Consider the following 21,843-nt stretch of genomic DNA (forward strand, 5'->3'; position numbering starts at 1 on the left):
TATTTATTCTGGTTCAGTAAAGTAGTTGAAGCTAAGCTATAATGAATTCAGGTTATGAGAAAAGCAAATTCAGGTAGAGTATCAGAAGTAGTTTCACTTCTGGTGGTAACTCTACTACTCTATAGGAAGTTTGAGAAAAGTGAGTCTTCATTTTACATTAGAACTGAACAATGCTTGATTTGCTTTAAAATTGAAGGGTGAATACAGTAGGGAGTACTTAGTGTGAAAAGCAGGGATAATACGAAGTGTTAATATTGCTTTCTTTGTGTCTCTCCACACACACCTTCTCTTTATGTTGCTGATAGCTATGAGAATACCCAGAGCATATGTTCCCCCCACCATTTACTTATTGTTCTGCTAAGTCCAATGAATCATGGAAGCAGGACTTTTGGATAACATTGAGCATACTGACACTTGAGGCTGGTTGAACTCTGTTTTATCTAGGGTCTTGGGGAGTAGTGTGTTAAACTGGTGAAATATTCATGCATCAGGAATCATGTCCAGTCCTAAAACAGAAAAAATAATCTGTTTTTTTCTTAGTATGACATACTTAATTTAATCTGTAAACTTTATAATTTTAAAGTGACTGTTTCTCAATTTTCAACCCTTTGTCAAGTCTGAAATAGATTAAGTTGCAAGCTGTGCGTGTATAGTTTATCTTGGAAGAACTGTGGCTTGGCAAAACTTCATTTATGTATGTATTACAACCCCAGAATGACTTTCTCTCTCCATCAGTCTTCTGTCGGGGGGAGGGGAGGTAATTATCTTTTTAGTTATCTGCTTAGGAATCCTCACTTGGTAAAACTGCCTCAGTCTGCCTAGGCAATGTGTGTTTCAGAAGCACAGCCAAGAGGTTGGCTGAAATCTGGCTTCAGCCTGAGAGGGCATATTCAGGAAGGATTTTTGGGCTGGGAAAATGAAGGAGGAGGAAGGTGAATAATGCATTGCTGAATGAATTCCTATGAAAGGAAGTGGAGGCATCACACATTCTCTGGTGATACCATTGGGAAGGAACACTGTCGAAGTAAGAAAACCTGAATAAGCAACTGGGTATCAGGATGTGTTTTAGAATTGTATTGTAAAAGGATAGTGGAGGAAGAAAAAAGACCTTTATACATGGTATAAAATAAAATGAAAGCCAAGAAAAAATTTATTTTCCTCTCTCTCCTACCAAACAAGACTTCGGTTATTATTGTCGTGAAAAGACTAGATTTCTCATGTTTGTTAATTTAATCCTTTAATGGAATTATCTTTTTATGCATGTAGTCCAATAGCTTATGTTGACACAGTGAATGCTGCTTATGAAGGTATATGTATAGTTGTTTAGTCAAAGCACATTTTCAAAGAATCCTTGCCATCTTCTCAAAATTCATTTGAACAGATGCAAGTCTAGGTAAGTTTGTCTATTTTAGAATTTGGGTGATGTGAAGGAAGTGATCTTCACAATGGAAGGAAACTTCAACGATCGTGTTAGTTCCAGCACAGCAATAGGAAGAGGGTAACACAAGAAAATAGGGACTCCTTCAGTCCTGAAGAGATGTTAATTGCTAATAAACGCTGTTGTTGCTGAGAAAGTTTGAATCTACTTGATGTATCTTTCAAAGTATAAATATTTTAAAATGATTTTTGTATTCTGTAACATAGGCTAATTGTGGATTTTACGGTTCTTCTTACTTAAAATTAGTCTTAAAGTCCTTCAAAAATACTTAACTGTGCCTGTAATAAAAGTGACTTAAAAATATTGTTTGCTGATTTCCCCCTTTCCAAATATTCTGTCCCAGTATTAACATAGCCATGAATATTTGTAATAGTTATCTTGTTCTTCATTAAATTTTTTTCCTCCAGATCTTGTTCATATTTTTAGTGAGGAGGAAGTATTAATAATTTAGTGATTCCTGCAGAAAAAGAAAGATGTTCTTGATTAATGGAGGAGAGATTATGGTCTCCTTCCTCACACTGTCCTTCCTCCTGTCCTACCTCTACCTTAACTGTGCAGTCACAGTTAGCAGTCAGCATCTCGGCCACACGCCAAAGAGCTTTTCATTCACAGTTTTTGTGGTTGTGGACATATAAACAAATAATTTAGCTTGGTTAAAAAAAGAAAAAAAAAGGCACAGATGCATTTGTTTTCCTGTCTCCATCCCCTGTAACTTTTGCGTTGTTTGATAACATCAGCCCAATTTTGACAGATGGCCCAAAGTTCTTCAACATTAGGTTCTTCAGTGTTATCTTTGTGGAAACAGGCAGCTAGGTAAAGGAGAGAGACTTATGTTCATGCCTCACCCCCTCAGTGCCTGGGGGCAAGATGTAATGTGATCAAAACCACTGTTTTTTTTTCTGTCCTGCTAGGCAGCCAGCTGGCAAACAAGTGGTAGCTTGCAGTGAGCAACAAGATTGTGCTGCCTTTTGCCTAGATACTCGTAAGGTTTTGAGGAAAGTGTGAGAAAGGTTTAGTGATACTGAAGGGAGGACCTGGAGTTAAAAGATGAATGGTTCAAGGGTCCTGGACATAAATTTATAGGGAATCAAGCTTCTTTCATCCTGATACCTGTAGAAAGTTCTTGCTGTGCTGCAAGACCTGATCCATTCGGTTTTTGCATTGAGTTGAAAGTTCATTTGTGTATGCGTGAATGTGTTCATGCCTACTTCTAAGTAGGCAGGAGGTAACACAGGGCCTATAGTGACAGTTTCAAATAGAAGAAAAGATCATTTAATAAGAGAGCTTTTCATAACAGTGACTTGTAAAAGGCCATCCTTGCACTTTGAAGATGGTGCAGCACTGCTTTTGATAACTGAAAAAATTACAAGACAGGCTTGTGTCCAGCTGAAAGAGCACATCCCCTTGCTTACGCTCTGCTGCTGGGAGGTGCTGAGGTACAAGCCACTACTCTACACTGAAGGTTCATGTATCTCTTCTGTGCAGAGAATGAATACCATTGATGTGGCTTTATCAAGGTAAAAGTCACACTCTTACTAGTCTAGCAATGCAGAACAGTATATTGTAGGAGCCAGCTGAGCAGGTAAAGACTTGGTGCTTCTGCCGCTGGATCTACAGGAGTGAGGTGTGGGCTGTGTAAGATGAGATTGCTCTAAGCATCGCTATTTTACATGATCATCCTTATGCCTTTGAAGGATTGCCCTCTTTGTGTTTGTGTTAAATCACTGTAACTCATACTGAAGGGCTTCTGTAGATAAATGAGGATGTTTCTGGGTTCTTCCAACCTACTTTTTTGAATATTTGTTTGTGCTTGTGCAGTTGCTGCTGTTCTTTAACATTATTTGTGTTTCTGAAGTGTGTGATGTGCATACGTGACTTCAGGAGCTCATGTAGTTGTTTCACTCTGGGTTATGAAAACTTTTGGTAAACACTGCCCAAAGTGAATCTAAAATACAGTGCTGTTGGCTAAAGAATGGCTGAAAAAATGGATGACTTCTTCATTTTTTTGCAGTTGCACAGTAAACTTCTAGAAACAGAGCGCCAGCTAGGGGAAGCACATGGGCGGCTCAAGGAACAGAGGCAGCTGTCTGGTGAGAAACTGATGGACAAAGAGCAGCAGGTGGCTGATCTGCAATTAAAACTTTCTCGTGCTGAAGAGCAGGTAGGGGCCTTTATGGGGACTCTAGTTTGCCTGGTTCTGGTAGTAGCCTGTATATGCTTGTTGTGATGTTGCAGTTTATGAAGTTTGTCCTTACGGGAATTTTATTTGACTAACACTGATAAAGTCATACAGTAAAATGGTCAAAATCTGCCAAAATGCCGCTTGCATTACAGGTTTTGTAAGGCTAAATGCTTATCAGATGCATGGACGTTCATCAGGTGCTTTACAGATGAACGAAAGATGTGGTTTTTGGACTTAGGAGCTTTGTCTAAGGATCTTGTGGAAAAAAAGAGTTTGGTGCACCTAAGCTCATATGGGTAAACTTTTACATGTAGATTTTTTTGTGAGATTAAGCCCTACATGAAGAAAAAGTGAATATGGCTCAGCAGCTCATTAATAGTTAACAACCTGCATGGGGTGGATGGGCAGAAATCACTTGTTTTATTCATTTTTATTTTTTTTAATGAGCATCTTGTATATGTTGCTGATTTTCTGCTGCCTGTATGGGGATTGGCCAAATATCTGAGTGGTATGTTGTCAAAGCTTTAAAGCTTTTCTGGAGCTAATTTGCAAAGCCTTGACCTGTATAGAAATTGAGAGATTGCTAAAGTGAAGTTGCTACTAAAACTGCTAATAATAGTAATAATAATGTTGTTTCACAGGTGTCTATATTTTCAGTCATGTTACATCTTAACAACTGTTGCAAAAAACATACTAAAAAGTCTCTTATGTTTTAGATTTTTGAGAGCTAAAATACATATACGTCTGATAGTTCTTTTATAGTTCTCACTTGTGATATAGAATCTCACCTATTAATATTAATGAATGCTTTGGTTAGATTTTGATTCTTTTACTAGCATCACACACTTTTATTTTTATACCAGTTTTAAAATATTTGTGTTTAGAGTAAAATATTTTAGCATTAGAATGAACATTGAGCACTATTGGCATACTAAATGGTGCTCGTACACTCACTAGTCTGGCTGGTTGGTTGGTTTGTTTTCAGCTAAAGGAAAAAGCAGCAAATTCCACAGAATTGCAACATCAATTAGATAAGGCAAAACAGCAGCACCAGGAACAGCAGACACTTCAGCAGAATACTACAGCAAAACTACGAGAAGCCCAGGTAACATAGTTATGTATCCTCATGTGAAAGTGTATTTCAGTATTTCATTAGTTTCAATGTTTTCCCTGTAAAAATGACTTGCAGGACTTAGGCTAGTTTCAATAAATTAAGTTGTAAGTCTAGAACAGAATATACAGAGGGTGTTTATTAAATTTATCCAACATTTTATGCATTAGGAATAACTTCTAAGGTCCCTATGATTAAGGAAGCTGTTGTGTGATTTTCTAGAATGATTTGGAGCAAGTACTACGACAAATTGGAGATAAGGACCAAAAAATTCAAAATCTTGAGGCTTTGCTTCAAAAAAGCAAAGAAAACATCTCTTTGCTAGAAAAGGAAAGAGAGGACTTATATGCAAAAATCCAAGCTGGCGAAGGAGAAACTGCAGTTCTTAACCAGCTACAAGAGAAAAACCATGCATTGCAAATACAGGTAAGAACCCCCAGACTTGTTTCTTTTCTCTCATTATGGAATTGTTTCCTTTTTTCCTATCTTACCAAAGACGACATTAATCTTTTCTGTACTTGGCTGTTTCTTTGATACTTACTTTAAAGATCCTACTGTAAATTTCACAGGACTTGTGTTTTGGTGACTTCCTTGTTATGATCACAGGGGAAGGAATTCCTAGATGCTTCCTATGTACATATGATAGAAGTATGTGCTTATAAATAATTTTTGGATACATATATATATTTGTTTCTCTTATTTTAAGAAGAGGTGTAATTCCTGTTTTCAACACCAGAATTCAGTTTAGCCTGCATCCGTTGCCTCCTTAGTATTTGCTACAGTAAAGCCAAATTGACAAAGGCATTTTGTTTTCATTTTTGACTGGTAACCTGTTTAAACTCTTGTATTGTGTACAATACAGCTTTACTGTAATAGTTCAGAAGAAGAAATGTGATAGTGTTGAGTCTTCAAACCTATGACCAGACATGCTAAAATTCAAAAGATTTATTACTTACTTGGACATGCTGTTCTAGCCTTCTCTTCTAATTACCTCCTTTTTTTCACTGCAGGTAACTCAGCTGACAGAGAAGCTGAAGAATCAGTCAGAAAGTCATAAACAAGCCCAAGAGAATTTGCATGAGCAAGTGCAGGAGCAAAAGGTACATCTAAGAGCTGCTCAAGACCGTGTGCTCTCCCTGGAAGCAAACATCACTGAACTAACCAGCCAGCTAAATGAAAGTAAAGAGAAAGTTTCACAACTTGATGTACAGGTAATGGTACTCTGTACTGTCTGGTGATGATTAATCCTGCTTGTGATTTCTGTATTCTCTCCAGAGGATGTACAAAGCAATTTGGGAAAAATTGCATGTTTCTACTGACAGGTAAATAAAGTAGATTAAGGCAGATAAAATTGAAGAAAATGAAAGTGGATTCAGAATAGTAATAGAGGGCAAGTGTCTGGTTTTTTGTTGTTGTTTTTGACTATATTGTTTGTTTGTGCTTTTTTTCTTTTTTAATTAAAAAAACCCCAAAGTTCATAACCGAGTTGGGAAAATCTGTCCTGAAGCATCTCTCGTATTGTAACGACTAGTCATCCAAAACCTTGCTTTTATGACTCCTGGATTCTCTGCACCAGAGTGAAAGTCTGTCAAGTCACTAAGATCTTATTGTTGCCTAGACATTTCCTGTGCTGGTGACTTTTGTCAAAATTAAAACAAAAAAGCTGCGGGCCACCTTGTTGTCCATTTAATTTGCTGAACAAGGTAATTCCCCAGTATGGACTCAATGTGGACTCTCCTATTAAGTGCTGCTTAAGCTAAAAGCTGCTAATGATGTTCAGCTATCCCCAAGAATAAATAACACTTGATCAGAAGTTCTTGCATCGGTACGCTTGGAGCAGCTAGTACTGTTGTTGTTGGATTAATACACTGTGGTGTCTCTTGTATAAGTTTCCAAACAGTTCTAGATGTTTTTAGTGGGCTTTGCTAAACTATCTGAGCTGTTTTTCATGATGTCAGAGGCAGAACGGAATAATCTATGGACTATTGCAACCACTTTTTAAGGCGATGTGACCTTCCTTACAGTCTTCAGAGAAGCAGCATGTCTATTAGGGAGAAAAACAGCCACAATAGCGGGTGACCCTGAATATTGCCTCTTTGCACCAACACCATTCATACCCACCTTCTAAATGTTGTTTGCTGGGTATTTTGGAAGGAAGGGAGGTTGCTCCCTAACAGGCAGATAGGAGCAGAGAAACATAGTATGCATGTGGAAGCGTGTTATTTTGTTTCTTGTTGTTTTTACTTGTAAAAATTTTTGGAGGCCCTCAAATGTGCCTGTAGTCTGAGGTTATCAAGGTATGCATGGGTGTGAATGCAGTAAGTGTATCGCATTGTTCCTTGTTAGTAAGTAAAAATATTTTCCTAGGATAGAAGATGAGTGGGACTGGTGGGCTTTCTTCTGTTTGTCTGGGTTTTTTAGCTCAAAGAAAGAACTAGTTGTGGCTTAAAATCCTGATATTTTTCTAAACCTTGAAAATCTTTCTTTTTTTTTTCTTTTACACTAGCACAGGAAAACTACTGATTTTTACTATTAAACTTATGAGAATTAAAAAATTGAAATGAGCTCCAATAAAATAGATGCTTTAGTGAAATACAACTTGTCTTTCAGGTAAAAGCAAAGACTGAATTGCTACTTTCAGCAGAAGCATCAAAAGCTGCTCAAAGAGCAGATCTTCAGAATCATCTGGACACCGCCCAGCACGCACTGCAAGATAAGCAACAGGTTATAAGCAACACATAAAGTTCCTATGTTAACTAAAAAACTACTTAAAAACTTAAGAACAGTCTTTTTACAAATATCTTTACAAAAGTAAATGTAAATTGCATTTAGAAATCATAATTTAGGAGATTTTAACCATGTGATAAGTACTGAATTCTTTTTGCTCTATTCTGGACCAGATATATTTTGCAGTGTAAAAAATTTACTTGGGAATCCACTCCTTACTGTAGGATTAGGGTTAGAGTCTAAGCTGTCCTATTAGGATATAATTCAATTCTCACCTGTATGTTATAAAGAAAAGATTGTAGAATGCACTGGGTACAAGTGAAAACTCTTAACTCTTACTGCAGATTCATATAAATTCAGAATCAGGTGCCTGTATTCAGAAATAGTTGTCTGTGTGCCAACTGACACAAAACCCCAAAAGACTGTTGTTAAAATCGCACATTTTAATATGTGTTAATCCTAGTGAAGCATTCCACTGGCTGCTGAACCAAATATTTGCATTGTTCGAATCAGTGCTGCTGTGGTCTTCATGGAAACATCCAGTAGATGCTAACATAGCACCATTTTTTAGGGTGGGAATATAATTAATTGCTATAAACAGAAGACCTCTTTTTGCAACTATTAAATAATCAGTTTTTAAATAAATCAGCTTAGTTGGAGAGCAACGAGCTTTATGTAGCTGTCGTCATAATGGTTACTAGGTAAATGTGTTCATGTCTCTTGCGGAAATTACATTGTTTTGTGTTGAACCAAATGGTTTGAAATCATATGTGATGGGTGGACAACTAGCTGTTTCCATGGTATTGGCTTTCTTCTTCAGTGGTGCTTTATTTCATAAAGACAGCGAAAATATCCTCTAAGGTTTTGTAGTGTTACTTTCTAGTTACTGTTGTACTAACTGCTGGATCTAGTGCATTTATTACCTACAATTCGTCTTCCATTTATAACTTAAAACACCTTTGTTAAGATTTAGCCCACAGCCTGTAAAGTTTGAGAGGAATATTGAGGCTTTAAAAGCAATTTTGTCAGTTTAATAGAGAGAATTTGTGCATGTGTTTGTGTTTCCCCTCTCAATTTCCTGCCTCTCAGAATATAAAAGAAACATTATTTTGCTTTTTAATTTGAACACGTTAGATCATTAAAGCATATGTGACATGAGTCATTTTTGAAAGTTATTTAAAAACCAATAACCTCATATTTTTATTTTACCTCAGGAGTTAAATAAGGTCAGCGTTCAGTTGGATCAGGTTACAGCTAAGCTGAATGACAAGCAGGAATACTGTGCTCAGCTGGAAGCCAATCTTAAAGAGTACAAAGAGAAATGCCTTTATTTAGAACAGAAAGCTGAAGAGCTAGAGGGACAGCTTAAGGTTTGTATTGAACACGGTATCTGAGCGTACAGAAACTGATGTCCTCTGCTGTTTGGTAGTATGTGATAAAAGCTGAGCTCAAATTATGGGGGAAGGATCATATCAATACCACTGCTGTTGGTTTTCTTTTTCACTAGTGTTTCCTGATCCACCCTTCAATCCTATTCTCCTCTTCTTCCATGCTAGCATATCACACTAAGAAGACAGGCTTAGGACATTGCCATTATACTGTCATTTTCATGTACGTATGCTTCTACCAACCTCTGTGCTACCTGGAAAGTGTTTTGAGAAAGAACATGAATATCTCCCGAAATTAGAGGCTTGAAGTTCAACCTTATACACTTCACAAGCGGTAGCAGGGAATGTGTATTACATTGGTTAGCCCAAGTTAACACTACCTGTCTGGTTTAATTTATTTCTAAAGCCTTTCAGTAGGCTTCTACAGAGGATTTTTTCCAAGATTTTTTTCATCAATGTTTTCCCTCAACTTGATCTTGAGTTTTTGCATTTAATTTCTGTAATCAGTTTTTCTCTTAAAGTACACATAATTCTGACAGAAGGTTTGCAGAACCTTTTGGTGTTTTGAAAAACTAGTATCTTCAGTTAAGGATATGAATTAGTCCTAATGCTTGAAAGCTTTTAAATTTGGGCATTAACCTTTGTTCAATATTTGTTAAGCATTCTTGGTGGTCAAAATTCACAATACATAAAACCATATGATACGGGGATCTTAGGAGCAATGCAAAATTGGTTCTGGAGTGTTGCCTCTGTTTTGAGGGAGATTAAGCGGTCTTTATGCTCAAGACTGAGTGAGGTGTATTTCCTAGTTTATGTGCTCTATAGAAGAGAAGTAAGGTTGTTTTCCCTGTATGAAATTTTAAATCCAATGCTATGAAAAAATCATGCAGTCTTACATTTGTATTAGTAGCATAATTATTTTGTGCTTCCGCCTCTCTCTTCTTTTGCTGTTTTTTTTTTTTTTTTCTTCCTGCCTGCTTTCATTTTTGTTTTTATTTTTCATCCTTTTGGTAAAGTTTCACAAGTAACCAGCAGACACAAATGCTTGGGCGGAATACAGTGCCTGCTTGCACAAGGTTTTATGAGGTTCCTGGTAGCTGAAGTGTGAAGCTGAGCAGTGTTGTTGATGCTGTCAACAGGAACGCAGTTCTGTGTAAAATCTTGGTGTCATCACCACTCTTTGGGATTATTCCAGTTGAATGCGTGGTATTTTAAAAAAAATAATTAAGAAAAAAACCAAACCAAAAACAAAAACCCACAAAAAAACCCAGAAAATAAAAAGCCCTCAAGAATTTTCTTGGAGAAACTTGGCCATGTTGTTTTATGGCCACTGCATGAAAGAAGCAGAAGTGTCTGTAAAACAGCCAGTGAGTTGAAGCGTCTAAGCACTGCCTATTCGATGAAGACTCAAATTTTTCATGCTCCATGTAAATGAACAAGTACCTTAAAAAAAGAACCCCCCAAACCACCCAAAAAACCCTCTTACGAGTGAGCATAGGATTTCTCCACAGCTGTAGTTCGTGTCTTTGTTTTTGTTATAAAGAATGGCAGAGTTCTTGGGTTATGTAAATCAGCAGCATTTGAAACTGCTGAAACTACTCAGTAGTGGCTGAGAACCCGTCCCCAGAGCTGAGGACTGTGTATGGCCTTTTTTTTTGGATAGGTATTTTGGATAGGCTCTTTAAAGATTTGTGCTTTTTATCTATTACTTTGCAGTAAAATGGCTACTTGGCCTTTAATTTAAAGGTGATTTCAGAATGTTTTACCAGAATAGTTCAGTTCTGGAGGAGCAAGAGATTTGCAGGAACTAAATAATGAAAGATAAACAGCAAACTAATGAAATAGGTAGAGGATGCGTGAGCACTGTGACTGCCTTCTACAGTAAAGACTTTCTCCAGAAAATGCTACTCACAGACTAGGTGACTTTTGCTTTTTATTGCTATTTTTATTTTGTTGGCTGTGTTCTGATGGCTCTAACTCTTTATTTTTCTGCCTCAGAAACTTGAAGCTGACATTCTTGATGCTAAAGCAAGTAAAGAACAAGCTCTTCAGGAGTTACAGCAGCAGCGACAGCAATCTACAGAATTAGATCTCCGAACAGCAGAGCTGAGTAAACAACTTGAAGCCACAAGAGAAGCGTATGCATTTCATGTGTTATAGTCCTTTTCAAAGTCAGACATAAAACTAGAATGGTTTGGACTAGAGTTGACATTTTGTTCTCTCCTGTGATTTCTTAAAATCATAGATAAGTGATGTGTTGCCTCTGCTACGAGAAACGAGTTTTATCCCACCTGTTTTCTTTCACTCTATATGCCATGCAGACTCATCTGCCATGTTGTCACACGTGAATCACTGACTGCTGTGATTCAATACACTACTTCAGTTTATTCACTGTGCTTGTTGTCAGCTAAATATCTGAAGAGTTTGATGTAGTGAGGTCCATCTTTAAATATCCATAGCTCTGTAACTTCTTTCAAAGACTAATTTGCAATTTATGCATAAGCAGCAAAGGGGTAATTCCTTTTCATTATAGTTGAGGACGAAAAATCTATCTCAAAATAGTTTTTAGAGTTGCTGGTATGTCTTCATTGGAAGGAAAAAATACCCATGCTCTGGATGAAAAAGGTATGTTTTGAAGTAGTTGTACAGTTAAAGTATTAAATAATAGAGACATTTAATGATACAAAAGAACCCATGAAGAATTATTTTAAAAAACATTATTTTTCTCTTTGTATTTACAGGATGTCTAATGCTAAATTGGATTTGCAGAAGAAATCTGAGGCCCTTGAACAAGCAAAACAGCAAATTTCAAAGCAGGAAGAGGAAAATACCAGCCTCAAACAAAACCTGGAGAAATCAAGTCAAGACACAAGTAAACAACTCAAGGAATTAGACTGTAAAATGCAAGCAGCAATATCAGAGCTGCAACAAGTGAAATTAGAGAAGGATACTCTATTAAAGGACCTTACAGCTACCAAAGACAAGCTCTCAAAAAGTTCTGAATCCTTCAAAAAAAAAAAGGAGGAATTAGAGAAGGAAATACAAAAAGGAAAAGCAGCTCTGGCAGAAATGGTTAGTAGTTTCTTTCATTAGTCATTGTTTGGTGTATTTACAGTCTGATAAAATGACTTTGCTTTCTGTCTGGAAATAGCGTACATACAATAACAATGCATGGAAATTAATTGCCTTCAGGGAAAAAGAAGTTATTTTTAATAGTTCATACGTATGTCCTACCTTAAATTTTTGGCTGGATGTTTACAGTAGTAAACATCAGTCATATCACACAACAGGATCCCTTTTTCTTGCTGCATGCCTTTAAGTGAAGAAACTAAATGGAGACAAGTGGTAAAATAATTTGATGGGAAATGTCCTCCTTTTTAAAAATATATCAGCCTTATTATAACAAGACAAAGTTATAAACCCTTTACTAATGTGCCACCATATTGAAGAAGACGTTATTTTTCTGAGGCCATTTTAGTTTCCTTTCTGGAGTCTTTGTATTTAGAACCTTCATGTGCACTTGTCTGGACATGCTGAAAGGCTGTGTACTGCAGGCAGAGTAACATCGTCTGTTGTTTAGGGAGGTGCCTAGCTTAAGGTATTCTCGGAGTACTAGAACTATTTGAGTTTCAGAAAGGTCTCAGAAAGGGCAGTATAACAAGTGCTTGACCACCAGAGCAACCTATTATGGTAAAGAAAGTGAACTCTCACTAGCCTTGAGCTATACCTTTTTGCTCCCCTCTTTTGCATTGTTGGTAATATGAATGGGCACTATATGTATACATATTTTATAGATTGTCGTATACAGTTGTTCTGATGCCCGTGCCTCAGACATAGTAGGGGTGCCTTTCTCATTCCTTTCTCATCTTACATGTCACCATTTCCCAGAACCCTTTCAGAGGCTGTTTTTATTCTGACCTAAAAAAAGTTTCTGCTCCTAGTTAAAAAAAATTTTTTCCTTTACTCTTTCACCTTTTTAAGATAAGCCTTTTTGTTTGCTTTACTTGGTTACTGCTGTTTAAATATTTGTTTCTCCTAACAACTTGAAGGATTTTCTCCCCAATTTAGACTTAAAGATAGGAGTCCAGATTCTGTTTCTAATTCCATAGTCTTTTGGAGGCTTGCCACTGTCTTAAGTGCATAGTATTTGGGCTTAAAATGTAGTTGTATTTGCATACAAGTCCCACAAATGTATTTGCTCGTGAATTTTAGAACACCAAGGAGTTTTTGGTCCTGAGGAGAGCCATGAGCCTACTGCTTCCCACAAGAAGAGCTCCCAACAGCAGCTTCAAACAGGGAGACTATTGCTAATTGCAGAAACTCTTTGGCACATGGCTGTGTTTGTTAGTACAAGGTTTTGGCTGTGTTCAGCTTAGATTTACCACTATTAAAGTTTTGAGAAGTTTTGGGCTGAAAATTTGTCTGTAGCTGAGAAGGCAATCTTTTTCACTGAAAAGGAAAGCATTATTTTTGCAAGGCTTTGTAGATACTGCAAAAATACCTGGTACCCAGTCTTAGAAGCTCACAGGAATATTTCCTTGTCATATGTTTTTCAGGAAAGATCTTACCAAGAAGTAAAACACCAGCTCCAGGTACAAACAGAGTCTGTAGCTAAAGAGAGGAATGAATTGAAAAACTCACTGGAAAAAAAGGAGGGGGTAAGCCATACGCTTGGTTTCAAAAACCTATAAACCGATAATAATAAATATTTAAAAGATTAGTTTTCAGTCTCACATGCTGGGACTGATGAGGGGTAAAGAGGTTGCAGTTCTTAAATTGTAACCTACCTGGGACACTGAAATAAGGTGATACTAAACATTTCCTAGATGTTAATATGAATCTTTAAAATACAGGTTTTACTTCTACCTTTCTGTCCCCCGCATACCTTAGGGGGGATTTTAGCCCCTCAGGTTTTTTGATTAGCGAAACAGTTACTTGGTATTACCAGGTCCTAATTTTTTTTTCATACTTTCATACAATAAAAGTTGTTATCTCATATCCTTAGGTCTGTTTTAGTCTTGGGCCTAATCAGTATGTGCTCTGTGTGGTTGGCAGGCCATTTTCAGATATCCTTGAAAGATTTGGTTGCTTTTGCAAACTTGTGTAAGTCACTTGCCTGTGACTGCATAAGGGCATAAGGACCAAAGGTGGTACTTTTTGAAGATGAGCATTCAGACTGCAAAATCATGTAGTCCAGCTGGCAGCCTGAAGGCCAAATCCGCTTTTGTGGCTTTCTTTACCCAAGCTGTCACCTGTTCCCTAAAGGAATCAGAAAAGATATGATAAGTGGACACATTTTGATGGACTGTGTTAGACTCTTACTAACTGAAAGAGGGTTTGTGGATGTGCAGCTGTGATGGTAATTGCTCTGTGACTGCTGCTGCTGCTGCCCTGGCTCCTCTCTTGTTCAGCAGGAGCATTATGATGCTCTGTGGTAAGTGCAGGAAGATGAGTTTGATACCTGCTGCAGTTGGCAGCAGGAGAGCCCACACCACTGCTGGCTTGAGAAAAGTTGCCTGCTCTTAATTTTGAATGGTGAAACAAGACTGCGTTTGCTCTAAGGGTAGAAAATTGGGAATAACATGATTTTAATGTGTCATAGTAGCTCTTAAAATGTACTTGCCACTGTTTGACCACCTACCTCTGAAGCAGAAGGTAGCAGCAGTGGCATTGTGGTCTGGTCTGGTTCTTTGTATGAGAAATAACAGTAGCACACTAGGAAACAGTTTCCTGGGAATAATCTGCACCTCTTTGTAAAAACATAAGAGTGGGCAAACTGGCTCAGAAGAAAGGCATAGCTTGATATCTGGTCTTTGGCAGAGGAAGATAGCAGATGCCTAGAGAAAAGTAGAGTAGAGCAAGCCTTTCAGATTCCTTCAGTCAGGGGATTCTCCTCAATTTCTAACAGTCTTTTGGGAGCTGATTTCCTGAAGCTGTATCTTCAGCTTTAACAGCTTTGACCAGTTTTTCATCTGTGAAATGGTCTGTTTGCTTTTTGAACTACATAATTTGTCATCCACACGGTTCATTAGGCAGTGTCACATAATTTAAATTAAAATTATGTACAGTTATTTCATATTTTTGAATATAGATATCTAGGCAGTTGTCGATAGAGCTTGATTCAGCACGAACGCAAGTACTGGAAATTCAGGGTCTTCTGAAGGAGAAAGAAAAAAGTGAGCAACATCTCCAGGGAAAGCTGAGAGAGTTAAAGGAATCTTTTGAGCAAAAGAAAAAGCATAGTGAGACACTGCAAGCTGAATTAAAAACTGCCCTTTTGGAAAAGGTAAGACTGGCCTCTCTTACTCCTTTAACAAAATTAAAGTAAATTTCTGTGATAAATGCTACAACTTCTGTGTCAGTATCTCTGTGGTAAACAGCTGTTTGCTGTAGTATTGTTGGAAATTATAAGGTCAGGGTGTGGAAACAAGGTCTTGAGATGCTGTTGGAGATAGAAACAACATCAATAACAATAAAGTAAAAAGAACTAGTGTTGAAATATGTATTCTGTAGGAACTGAGTTTCGACACAGTGATAAAAACGGCTAGATTGAATGTGTTTATTTTGCTTCAGGAGGCAAGAGCTGCCATTTTCTTGTAAAGCAGTAGAATTTTGTGAGAGTAGTTTAAACAAACTCTGCGGTGTTTTGGAACATCCATGGCAGTTTTAAACCAAGTCTTCTCTTATACCAAAAGAATTTATCTGAGTGACAGTATGAAACTCATAAACCATAATGGAAAGAGTTGAAATGTCTTACAATATTAGGGAGTGTTGTGTTGTGTGCCATGAACTGTTAAATTTTGCTCCAGCTTTGGCTGACCTATGCTACATGGTCATATTTGTGATTTAGTCAGTGTGTGGAAACTTTAGGACTTGGAAACATTATTTAGAATTTTAATGTTTGGTCTTAATGTGTTTCAACTAGCCTTTTGACATGAATTAAAGTTTGTTGTTAAATCAGTTACAAAATATTATTGTAAAATCACAAACATCAGATTACTGAACTGCTATTTTGTAAGTGGAAAAAAAATCTCATAGTGCAGTAGAAATGCAGTTTACTGAAATGATTAAGCTTACTTTACTGTCTGTAACTTTAATTGAAACTTCCTATGCTTCTGTTTCAGGCAGAACTGGAGAATAAACTGCAACAACAGTCGATTTTGTCAGCACAGGAGCTTAAAGCAGAGAAAGTCAAGCTAGCAGACTTACAGAAGACCCATGAAAAACATAAGGAAAACATGGAGAAGCTGCAGCTGGACCTTTATGGGAAAGAGTCCGAGCTGCTGGCAACCAGGCAAGACCTTAAGGTACTTACAGTCATTTTAATGTCATATGTAACTTAGTATATCTGTTTATATTCATTTTGAAGACCAAGAAACAGTGCAAGAGCTGTATAGGCAGAAAAAAACCTCTTCTGCTGTATATAGAACTTAGTGCTGTTCAATCCCTTCCCCTGAGACAAAGGACATCCTGAAACTAATTTAAAGCCAAGGGTATTTGCCAGTTCACCTGTAATACCCTTGTGCTTGTGCAGCAGCAAAGTGAAAGATGAATTATTTTTCTCTTCTTTTAAGAGTTAATTTTTTGTGTTGCTTTTTCTTGTTGTATATTGTAGCTTTCCATTAATTTAAACAGGATAGCTAATTAGGGCATAGCTTCTGCCAGCATGTGAGTAATCACTATCTTCTAGATGATTCAACTACAATTTTAGTAACTAGTCTTTTCCCACGTCCTTGCCCCTTCTGCTTCTTCCTGGCTGATTGTAGACGTTCAGAGATGTCAAACTAATAGAAACAGTAGGTTTAGGGACATGCCTGGAATGCAAGCGTCCAAACTTAGTTATTGAAGTTTTTGCTACTCCTAAGCTGAATTGATCTGATTTGGTATTAGGGCACAGTGCCTTCAAAGAGGAATTGCTGGGAGTTAAGTCAGTCAGCAAAGGTGTTTTTTGTCCTTTTTTTCTGCCCAACTCCTTCATGTCAGTGCTCGGCCAATGCTCCGGTTAGTCCCAGGACATACTGTGCTGCAGAGACTGAATGTCTACTGGCAGGATGTGTAGCGTTGGCACTTTTCCCTTCAGATGAATCCTGCTGCTGCTTTGTCTGTGTCTGTCTGACACTGTTCTAGGCTTTTCTGGAGTTTATGGAGAGAAATAGGCACTTTGGAAGGAGAGATAGTTTGGTCTGTTTTAGATGTCGGCTTCTGTTTGCTTCGTTACGTATAAAGGGAGCCTTTGGTGGTGACTTAGATTTCATCGCTCCCTTTCACCTGTCCCAGTGGAGGCCTTCCAGTCCCACCACTGAGTCGTTAAAGGTCTTGTACCCATTTCAGATAGGCCTGTGTGAGCTCTGGAGCCCTAGCCAAACTCCAGGTTCAAGGTTATTCTAAGAAAAAGGTAACTAGCTCCTTTACATATAGGCCATTGGAGTTTTATTAATCCTACTCCTCCTCTGTAGCATTTAGATTACCTGCCATGTTTCCCTGTAGATTACAGAAGCTTTACTTTCAGTGCATCTTGGTTTAATCACTGTTCTAAATTGTGAAGGACCTCAACACGATTAACAAGGCAACGGTGGTTTAAACATACTCTTTCTTACAGTTAGTTACTTATAGCACATGTAACTTTGTGAGTTAATATCCTGCTGTGCATTTAGATCAACATTTGGTAATGCAATGACCTGTAAAAGCATTGGATGTGCTCAGTAACTGGATTTTTTGGTATAGTTTTCATCTAACTATCGCTTGTTGCAAAAATAGCTCTGAATAAGTATTATTAAACTAGCTTGAGGACCTCTAGTTCTGGCAAGTATAAAATAGGAAAGTAGACATCCCACATGCTTTTAAACCTGCATGGGGGTGGTAGCAAGGGAGAGAGAGAACATCCATGCAAAAAGGTAAAATAAGGTGACGGCAACAGGAAAACAAGATTTTCAAGATGAGCAGTCAGGTAACTTGATTTATTATGTAAGTCTCCATGAAGCATAGAGAGCCTGAGGAAGATTAGGGTTCTCAGTACTGAAGTGATGTACCAACTTAGAGGCTGTTTGCTTGATTTAGAATCTTTTAAAAAAACTCATATATTAATTAGGATCAGTGAGGTCTGCCTACCACCACTTTTTTTTCCTGTAAAATGTAGTAGATGGAAAAGGTAGGGAGCTGATCTTTAATTGTGGATAGGCTCCCTCATTACAATGTTAATCTAAAGAAGCAGTTGATAACTTGTCTTTGAAGACTGCAGACGAAAAAATGTGTTCAGAAAGCCTCAGCATTATAATGTTAGTCTTGAGAGCTGAATATCAAAATGCCACTCAGGTCAGAAGAACTTTATGGCAGAGTTTCACAGTCCAATTCAAAGACAGCTGTCTGGATTATGTTTTGCCTTGGGTGAGTTACTTAATAAAAGTAGATAATTTGAGCCAGAGCTATGGATTTCGATTAAAGTTTGGAACTGAAGCTGATGGGTGGACTGGGGTTCAGATTGGTCTTAATCTCATTAGTAGGCAGTAGCAAAAGTTTTAAAACTTGTACGTAAGGTGGGCTTGGGTGTCTTTCAGTGTAGGATTTTTAGCGGAGATGTGAACTTCCTGCACAGCTGTGATGAGTTGGCACAGTTTGAAGCCCAGCATTGACCAGGACAGCCATGGCCAGGCCGTATCATGAGATCCTAGTAATGCTAGGTTTTCTTTAGTTAAAAATACTACAGGGGAAAACTTAAATATTCTCACGTGGTGCAGCACCATGCTGATTGGTGAGGCCAAAGTTTCAGGTGTGGGGATAGATCATAAAAGGCTGTACAGCGTATGGGTGACATGAGTAGTGTGGGAGGTCTAGTTCCTGGGAGAGGATGGTGGGAGTTGGGCCATACACAGAGCACCATCTGCTGGCATCTGTTCGGAATATCACTGCTGGGATTGCTGGCTCATCTCCGGCTGGGAGACAGAGGTGTGACTGGAAAGTGAGCAAATGCTTCAGTGAAGTTTTGCAATTGGAGATAATGCACCGCATGAGAGAGATATGCAGAGTGGGCAGCTGCTCTCCGGAGTGCTGTCAGCATGGCTGAATCCTAGTTTCTGGTTCAATAACAGAAGATCCGAGCTATGTAGCTGTAGCCAGATGCAAACTTTGAAGCCGTAAGTCTTGCAGAGGAAAAGTGAGAAGTGTTGTAACAAATTTGAAGTGAGAACATAGTTATAACTTTATGGATAGTATTTTACTGCAGATTTACCTCGGTTTAAAAATGCATCATCTGTAACAGTAAATACACTCACACATTTTTGTTTCTGTGACTGGAAAAGGAAATTGGGTAGGATTTGAGTGTTTGCTTGTAAAAGCTATAATTTTTGATAAAAAAGAATACAACTAAATACTTTTTGTGTATATACATACACACAAACATATATAAATATATATGTGTCTATATATAATATATGAATATTTTTTGTATATACACGTGTAATAATGGTTTTTTTCTGTGGAAAAGACATTTTTTATATAAAAGAGTTAATAAAAATGCAGAACTTATTTTTGCTTTGATTTTAAGTTAGTGCAAGCATACTTTTGTGAATCCTGCTCTCCTGAGCTCTGCCAAGTATCCTTCAGTCTTGGCATTTGTGCTCTTTGTAGTCAGTCCTGGTTTCCTCTGTGTTCTCAAAAGAATGCTTCTTTGCCTCCAATATTGGCATCGCTGTCAGTGTATCTTCAGTGGACGTTTTGGGACAATATTCATGCTGCCAAACCTCAGGTCTGTAAGTCAGGAGCCTAAGTTGCCTAGAGTCAGTCTAACCCTTCTAGGGAGGGAAGAGAGATTGGTTAGCATCTGTAAATAATTTCATGTCTCTCCTTGTGGACTGGGATCAGGGAGCAAGCACACAGACTAAAACGCTCATTTGTGCGCCTCACTTAAGTGGAATGAATCCAGGTCTTACCACCCAGTTGGGACCAGTCCTGCTGTTGGCATTTCTATTTGCACTGCAATAGCCCAAGCTGCAGTGAATCAGACTGAGATATCTTCTTATATTTTTATTTATTTATTCAAACTCTATACCAGTCATCCTAGCATCTGTTTTTATTTACAAAAATAAGTACAGTTTGGCATCTTTTGTTCTCTATCTTTTCCTTGTGTTTGGTTTTTGTCTGTCATCCTAAAGACCAATCTCATGACTGAGGGTATCTTGTTGGGAGAACACTTACCGTATTCTGGGACCAATGGCAAAACTGAATGGTAATTAAATAAGGTAAAAGGCATCAGATATTTTGAGAGGTGACTTTATGTTGAAGGTATGAGCTCCTCAGCAGTCCCAAAAAATCAGGCTGAGTTATGGTCTCAGTGGAGACTGGGCCAGGAGCAGTGATAGTAACTGGAATGTTTAACCATATGCCAGAAGATTTCTGCAAAGGATGATGTGAGGGACTTTTGAGCAAAGCAGAAAGAAAGGTATAAATAGATAGAAAGTTTACTTACTGTTAAAATTATATTAAATAGTTTCCCAATAAAGGTAGGTAGCATCATTATTAATCAGAGCACAATTAAAAGGCATTTGTTTATGTAAGCTATAGTATGCTAAACTGTATGTAAAATTCCAAGTCTCTTATATTACAAACTCAGTGAATTATAGAAATGTTTGTGCACGATACAGCGCAGTCGGCTGAATACTGGCTCCCTTTATAAGAACACTTAGATTGTCTCAGCTTAGGCATAGTTGCAATGAGATAACCTGTCCAGTGTAGACACTTGGTTGGGGGTGGGGGTGTGCGAAAGACGAGTATCCCCTATGTGAGGCTTTTAATTTGGGTGTCACTATCCACTTAATCAAATTTCATCATCCTGTGTTAACAAATTGGTTGTAACCACATTTCTTCTACTGGAAACAGATTTTAATAAAAGCTGTGGCTTCATTATGTGTCTTTCCAAATCTGCAGAGACTATTGGGTTTTCCTGTGAAGATGTTATGTGATGATGCTACACCTCCCATCCTTTCTCATTGTTAGGAAAGTATGGTACTCCACTGCCCACAGCAGAGCAGAGAGGGATGATTTTGCTTTCTGAAAGACCCACCCTGCTGAAAGCTTGAAATTGCAAAAGCACCTCTTACTTTGCCTAAAAAAAATTCTGAGTTAACACCTTGCGAATTGTTAAGTGGTAAACTCTAATAGCTCAGAAAGCAAATAAAATAATTTGTCTGCAAATTAATTTTAAAAGCCAGCGTGAGTTTTTAAAGAGCCACTGGGGTGGTTGAAAATGCAGTTGAATCAGCAGTGTTCTATCATTGGTGTTTCAAACTAAGTCTGACTCTGCAGGCAAAATACTTTAGACATTACAAGGGAGGGTTAGGAGGCATCAGAATCAATTTGTGTTGAAATCAACACAGGAGTGCCTAAAGCATATGCATAATTAAGTGAAGTCAAAGCTGTGCTTATTGTTCCTTTTAAAATCACTAACCTTCAACAAGAGGTTTGATTAGGATTTAAGTAAGAGCTTCAAAAATAATTTATCTTCAAAGAGTTTAAATCCTTACTGGTGCACTGAAGGTGATAAATTTATTACTAATAATAAATCTCCTCACCTCGCATTCTGCATCTTAGCATCCAAAATTTCAGTAAAAACCCAATATTTTGGGGGAGTGTAAGATGAGTTTGGTATTTTAATTTCTCATTGGTTCTTTGTGAAAGAACATGCTTCTAAGTGGAGCTATAGTCCTTGCCGAAGCCAAAGGCTTTAAAAAAATGTAACCTCCAGAATACTAACTCAAGAAAAACCCCAAAGTTTGACTTTGCTGTGAGCAAATAGAATGAGCCTTGGGTGCAAGTTCTAGGTTGTTTCTTGAGTTTTTGCAACCTGTTGTAGAGATATAAATGCAAGTTGTTCTTCTAGGTAATGGGGTGAGTTGGAGGCAAATTAAAATATAATCTGTAGCAGATTTTGATGGATGTTTAAATTTTGTTTTTAAAATGCTGATGCAGCTGAGACAATGAAATGTTTTGTCCCGATATTAGCATT

The 21,843-nt window shown here is 37.7% G+C and overlaps 1 protein-coding gene across 3 annotated transcripts in view; it reads left to right on the forward strand.

The window, feature by feature from the left end:
- The window catches only part of EEA1 (early endosome antigen 1), a 70,609-nt gene that overhangs the window by 41,708 nt on the left and 7,058 nt on the right, over window positions 1–21,843 (forward strand). For all 3 annotated transcript variants that reach the window (XM_075080662.1, XM_075080661.1, XM_075080665.1), the window contains 11 exons: window positions 3,450–3,599; window positions 4,606–4,725; window positions 4,954–5,157; window positions 5,742–5,942; window positions 7,342–7,455; window positions 8,673–8,828; window positions 10,845–10,984; window positions 11,588–11,918; window positions 13,403–13,504; window positions 14,938–15,132; window positions 15,971–16,153. In XM_075080662.1, the coding sequence (XP_074936763.1) occupies window positions 3,450–3,599; window positions 4,606–4,725; window positions 4,954–5,157; window positions 5,742–5,942; window positions 7,342–7,455; window positions 8,673–8,828; window positions 10,845–10,984; window positions 11,588–11,918; window positions 13,403–13,504; window positions 14,938–15,132; window positions 15,971–16,153 (1,896 nt within the window). The remainder of the gene's footprint in view (window positions 1–3,449; window positions 3,600–4,605; window positions 4,726–4,953; window positions 5,158–5,741; window positions 5,943–7,341; window positions 7,456–8,672; window positions 8,829–10,844; window positions 10,985–11,587; window positions 11,919–13,402; window positions 13,505–14,937; window positions 15,133–15,970; window positions 16,154–21,843) is intronic.

This window comes from Phalacrocorax aristotelis, chromosome 1 (assembly GCF_949628215.1).
Source record: "Phalacrocorax aristotelis chromosome 1, bGulAri2.1, whole genome shotgun sequence".
NCBI lineage: Eukaryota > Metazoa > Chordata > Aves > Suliformes > Phalacrocoracidae > Phalacrocorax > Phalacrocorax aristotelis.